This window comes from Primulina tabacum, chromosome 11, assembly GCF_025594145.1.
Source record: "Primulina tabacum isolate GXHZ01 chromosome 11, ASM2559414v2, whole genome shotgun sequence".
NCBI lineage: Eukaryota > Viridiplantae > Streptophyta > Magnoliopsida > Lamiales > Gesneriaceae > Primulina > Primulina tabacum.
The window spans coordinates 9,188,923-9,195,237 of NC_134560.1; the positions used below are offsets into that span (position 1 = coordinate 9,188,923).

Below are 6,315 nucleotides of genomic sequence, written 5' to 3' on the forward strand. Positions count from 1 at the left end.
AGACTCCAATTGATTTAGAAAAATTTTGCTCGTGATTATTCAATTTTCTTCTTTAATTCAGTTTAGTTAGGCTCTGTAATTATCTATTTGATCAGTAACATTGTTAGATCAGCAAAACTGAAATGTTCTAACACAATGTATTTGTAATAATGACTTCCAAACCAATGATGTCATTATCTTGTTAGAGGACAAAATTCAGTTGAATTTCAAAACAATTTCGAAATCTGAAACATCTCTTATACTAGTTGAATAGTTTATGTGAAATATTTGAATTGAATCCAATATTTAAAATTTTAAGTAAAATAAATTTACAATATGATTTCACACCAGACCCGTACCCAAACCTGTATGGAGCTGCGGTGGAGGAGCAGGAAAACCAACTAAAATCTCTCTAACATTTACTATACCACATGGAATCATTGACATCACGCAAGTTAATCATTTGTCAAGAAACTGAGCCGAGAAGCATAAGAATGCTCTCTCCTAGTCACATTTGATGTTCCGGTAAATCCTCCTCACAAACAAGTTCGAGCCTAAATAACCGATGGCGCCTGCAAATGCGTGATTAACGGCCATGGTGAGTGAATGTTAAGCTCCAAATGTATATGAATTTATGAACTGGACTGGAGATGAGTGAAGAAAGGATATATGAATATATATCACCTTTACAGATTGAGTTGAATGCTCATAACTTACCGCAAAGAATTCCCAAGCCAAGGCAAAACATCAGCGTGTAACCAAAATAGAAACTCGTCTGGAAGAACCCTGACATTTGTGTCTTCACGGAGTAGTAATATATAGAATACAAGTACACATAAACTGCCGTTGAAGCCGCGGAGCAGAAGGAAGTCCACTGCCAATGATAATTCTCAGCATTTAGCAGGAAATATGTCCCGACAATAGTCACACAGACGGTTACAATCATAAGAATCAGGAAAACCAGAAGCATAAAACCGTAGGTATAGTACAACTGTGAACAAGAAGCAACAGGGAGATAATTCAGTAGGAAGGAATAGAGTAATATGACAGCTTTCAATAAGCATGAGGAAAAATTAACTACTACTGATGAAGTTTGTGATAATGAACCTCTGAAAATTAGATGAACTATCAGTATTTTTACAACACAGCAGGCAGGAATCATCTCACCATTTAATTTACTTGAATTGATCCAAGTGTTTTTCTCCGATTCCACTTAACTTTTCACTCATGAATATTTTTTTTCTTTTTTTCGATCCCAAGTACCATTGTTCCTTTCTATCATAAGAAAAATTACCAAGGCATCCCATAAGAAAAATGACAAAGGCAACTTCAATAACCGAAAAAAAGGATAGATTTTGATTTACAAGATTTAGGTAGAGTTTGCAAATGCATAAAAATATGATTATGGACTTTTGCTTTAAAAAGTTTTGCAAATTTTGCCAAGATATTATACCATACAACCTACTCTACCAGGCCCCAGAGTAGTAGATAAGTAGAATGCACTCTAAAATTGAGGCCCAGAAGCCGATAAAAACTATAGGTGCAAGTCATGGAAGCTATTAAAATCATGAGGTGCAAGAGACATCTAAGAAATGCCAATTATTTGTCGTTTCACATCTAATTGAGATCACCCAGAGCGATTGTATACAATTCAATATTCATCAGCTGATCTCGCATAAGCAGTCAAAGGAGTGGGCATAAAAAAATCAATTAAAATACTGATTTACAAGAATGATTCACATTACCTTGTAATTCCAGAAGGAAATGAAAACAAAATATATCTCGATGAAAATGCTACCAAAAGGAAGCAATCCTCCCATCATAGATACTACAGAAGGTTTTAGATACCACTTTTTCTCTGGAATTGGTCGAGGAATGGTCTTTACGCGGCATGGATTTTTAGGAGCACCGCTCCATTTTCTTCCGATAACCGTTCCCAGAAGTGCTAAGGGAAAAGAAATAAAAGCCCATATGATAAAGACAGTGACCATTGCGCGAAAGGGAATGGCTGCTAGGGACCCATAAAATATGGCAACAGCATTCGAAATGAAACCTATCCCGAAGCACATGAAAGGGAAAAGTGAAGCAGTGAGAATCATTGTTTCAATCCATTTTTTACCTGCGATAAGATAAGAGTAACAAGTATATATTTACGAGTGCTACTAAAAAACTATGTTCTGAAAAAAAATCTAAGATAGAAAAAAAGAATAGGAAAATGAAAAAAGAGACAAAGAAACCGGGAAAGCTGTAAATACCACCATGGCGTGAGTACATTCCACCACTGACATAGCCTGAAATGAATGATGTGAAAGCATGACATACTATGACAGTAGTGACAATTGCTCCTCTCCTGAACAAAGCATACAAAAAGAAATGTCAAAGAAAACAATCAAATGCTAACACTCATTTCCACATAAAAAGAAATAAAGAATCAATAAAGCATCTAGGCTGCCAATTGAAACAACAGTCCTGAGTTCAGCAGAACTCTCAGGAGAGAGACTCTCGTAGAAAATTGAGGAAATGGAAACAACATTACTTTGTTAATTAAAATCGATTCTTTAGAGAAAGGGGTCAGGGTGAGATGCAAGATTGGAGATCTTGACACATACCTAATATATAGCATTCCCACAATAGCAAATAAGATGACAAGTAAAACCAGCATTGCTAGTTGTGATCCAGTGCCAACAAGAGCGGACAGTAAAGCTAAACTGATAGGGGTACGAAATACATCTCCATGAACAAGTTTCCAACCAGACTCTTCACTGGCATCTCTTTCCTGAAGATGTTGAGTTCTAGTACATCAACAGTCACTTAAAAATAAATAAATGGGATGAAGCACAAAGATTACTACCAGGAGTTTCTAAATCATCATCCTCTTTGGCATATTTAGCATAATCATTTCGTAAAGTTCGCATCAATATCATTGATACTAGACCAGCAAGGAACATCATCGTTAAGGAGTTGAAGATGGAGAACCAATGTACCTGCGAGAAAATAGTCGAGATTATAAGAAAATGCTAATCCTTGTGGTGTAACCTTTATGACCTAAATAGTTGAGATTGAAGAACATAGTTAAAAGCGAATGGGCTGAACTACTGAAGTGGCAAATTCTACAAGCTAATGAAACCACAATTTACATTATTTTCTCAAATAAAATGGCCTCTGAAATCATAAACTGAATATAATATCTAAGTCATAGTGTCAATATTACCTAGATCAGACCATTTAAATTATTTTTGCAAATGAATGTTCACTAAAATTATTTATTTCAGGTAATATTCAAGTCAGAATGTCAATGCTACCCGGCTCTCAAAAAAGAAATAATCCAGGTAGACATCAAAACGCCGAGCAAATGAGATATTCGTCGGAATCCATCGCACAGAATATGTCATATCCAATGTCCTTCCCACTTCCAAAGGTTTTGGGTTCTGCAGAGCAAGTCTGACTTCAATAATCTACAAGATAAAGAAAGTTAGAGAAGCACTAAAAAAACTACAAATGTTCAAGACAACTTTTAAGCAGCCACATACTTGATTTTTGTTGTACTTCACAGTTATGCTCTTATGCGTGTAGAGCATGTGCTGATCATCACCTTTTATTTTGGGACGGACTTCACCAACAAATCCTGCAAAAAAACTAGTGTCGATGAAACGTTGGACTAGCATGGTTCAGAAAACAATTTATTGAGTATAGAGTCCATGGAAACCTTACCCCATATGGGTAAATCATTTGAATTGTAGTCAGCACATCAGCAAAAACAGAAAACAGGAAGGGGATTAGACAGCTGATATCGAACTCTTGTTAGAAAATAAATACTTATTATAGGGGCATTGAGGCCCAAGAACACCCGTCACCCATTAACCACATCATAACGCGATCCATAACTTGGGACCATAACATCTTAAAAGCACTGAGCAACTGAGAAGGAACTCAAACCAAAACGAATGTCAATCATAGGCCATGTTCATCATGGGTGCGAGTTGATCTCAGTTCAGTTCAGTATTGGTACTGAGTTAAAGATTCAAAGTTTCATTTTAATCAACAATCAGCAAGTAGAGAAGTTTCAAAGCATGCCACGACTACATTATTCCGTAAATCAACCAAGTACCACCAAATGACTTGAAGATACCACACTAGTATAAGTGATATCAAATTACCCATGAAAAATTCAAACCAGTAAGCCCTGTCAATAGCATCCTTGAATTGTGTGGCTTGTGCTTCATTGAGTTCAATCTCACAAATGGTAGCCTTGTCCACGGGCTCTGCCAAATGAAAATAAAAAACTTCATTGTCCATATAAACAACATATGAAAACCCGAATTTGTGATGGATTCAAGATTTTCACGTACATACTTTGAAACTTTATACCAATCTGGCTATCAATAAGCTGATTTCCACCCAATACTTCTCCAAGCCCACCCCATTTGTGCGCAGCATCGCCTGATGGGTGACAAAATGGAAGGCTGTAATAATTATATGTTTCTTGAGGATTATTGAATGGGCCTACTTTATTTACCCAAAGAACCAAGGGGTCATCAGGTTGATACTACAAGAAAAAAGAAGAGAGAGTTAGAGAAAACACGTGCAGTCCACGAAGTACTTAAACTGGTGACTTTGCTCAAACTGCATCACTAAAAACTGATGGCAGCACACAAGTTACACAAGATTTTTTGACATAGATATTACATTAAGCAATTAGCACAACGATGCTGCGGAAATGTCAATCATCGGAAAAATTGCGAATATGCAGAATTGTCCATAAAAGGAACCAGAGTGCATGTAGAAACCTAATCATGAATACTATAGAATCATTCTCAATATACTTTCCTCAAATTATTGGTTAGAAACTACAGGACACTCATCCTGACCAATGATCCAGTGATTATTATCAATAAGGTGGCTCGACAATACCCCCAAAATGAAGCCATAAACACTTAATTTTTCAAAAGAAAAAAAGGAAAGGAATTCTCAATACATATTATGAAAACAACAAATTGTCACGTATAAATTTACAGTAATAAACCATGAAATGTTCAGAAATGCATCCACGTCTAATATCATTAATTGGCAAAGTAAACTAAGATATTCCTAAGTTACTAGGCAGAAATTCTTGATTTCCGTATAGACACACTGGCGTGCATTATTATAGGTAATTACAAAAGCACAAGCTTTGGCATATTCCCCCAATATGGAAATTCTAAATTACTCCGGTTCATACTTCATAGCGTGAAAAATTCTAGCTCAAACTCTGTGAATGAGCACCCGCGTGCTTGAGCAAACTTTTAATCGCAATTTCCCAACCTCATACTTTCGTTTCTACTGCCGATAACCCTACTTGAACGAGCACAAACCACAATTAGGTGCTAATCTAAGAACCATATCATGCAGTGACACCATTAGACCATTTCGTAACCACCGCTCTTCAGCAAACCAGAATCAACAGTAAGCATTGAACACCAAAATCCTGATCTTCAAAAAAGATCTAACCCATTCCACTAATGCATGGAGCAGTTAATGTCGGGGAAAACCCATTAACCGCATAGTTCCGTCGTACTAAATCACAAGATTTTGACTGAAAACTTGAACAGAAGAAGTCATAGTTCTGAATTCTTCAGATATATATATAATATTTTTCATTATCTTCTATATTTATACACGTCTTTCTTGTTAATATCTGCAGATGTCACGTTGACATACCGAAATCTTTTACAATATATAGCAAATTTAATAAATCTTTTACCGATATAGATATAAAAATGAATAAATTGACTATAATGAAGATGAAAAACAAGAGTTCCATGTTTCATGGGTCAACTGAGAATGGAAATATGCAGTGTGTACTTTGTGATTAGACTCGGAGGCGAACGCCGCAGAAATGAAGAGGATGGCGGCTAGAAAATAAAACGGTGGATGGACGGTGGACAGCATCACTGATCTCTGTCCCCGGGATGGCGGTGGGAATTCAGCCGGGTCGGGTCAATCGATCGGAGTGAGAAGAGAGGCTTGACCAGAGGGGAGTTGAATTTTTGAGGTTCGCTCACGTCAAGTCAATGTTAATTAACACTAGCCGTTGATCAAGATAATGCATGACATAATCTTTACATTACATCTTTCTTTTATTCACATATAATTAATCATATGCACATGTAAATTTAAAATTATATAATGGCCTTATTATTTTAGAATGCTAAACTATTATTATAATAATAATGATAATTGACGGGTGCTCAATTATATTATTTGATTTATCTTGCCTAAAAGCCCAAATCCATTAAACACATAAAAAATCTATAAATAGGATAACATCATCATTATGTAAGTTACATTATCTCATTT

At 36.0% G+C, this 6,315-nt stretch overlaps 1 protein-coding gene across 1 annotated transcript; it reads right to left on the bottom strand.

The window, feature by feature from the left end:
- Nucleotides 1–223: 223 nt before the first annotated feature.
- Nucleotides 224–6,055, bottom strand: LOC142518957 (transmembrane 9 superfamily member 1-like). The gene is made up of 12 exons (XM_075621820.1): nt 5,821–6,055; nt 4,333–4,525; nt 4,137–4,241; nt 3,691–3,708; nt 3,510–3,604; nt 3,282–3,434; nt 2,817–2,963; nt 2,589–2,755; nt 2,235–2,329; nt 1,725–2,098; nt 697–970; nt 224–551 (listed from the first exon to the last, which is right to left on the bottom strand). Exons 1-12 carry the CDS (start codon nt 5,905–5,907, stop codon nt 484–486), a joined length of 1,776 nt encoding a protein of 591 aa, XP_075477935.1. The 5' UTR covers nt 5,908–6,055; the 3' UTR covers nt 224–483.
- Between the last annotated feature and the right edge of the window lie 260 nt (nt 6,056–6,315).

What these genes read in the sequence shown, in the direction of transcription:
- LOC142518957 (XM_075621820.1), bottom strand. Translation starts at nt 5,907, where the DNA reads ATGCTGTCCACCGTCCATCCACCGTTTTATTTTCTAGCCGCCATCCTC. An exon ending in ATTTCTTTTTTGAGAGCCGG is followed by an intron (nt 2,964 to 3,281) that starts GTAGCATTGACA and finishes ATTTTCTCGCAG; the next exon opens with GTACATTGGTTCTCCATCTT. An exon ending in CTCCTGGTAGTAATCTTTGT is followed by an intron (nt 2,756 to 2,816) that starts GCTTCATCCCAT and finishes CAACATCTTCAG; the next exon opens with GAAAGAGATGCCAGTGAAGA.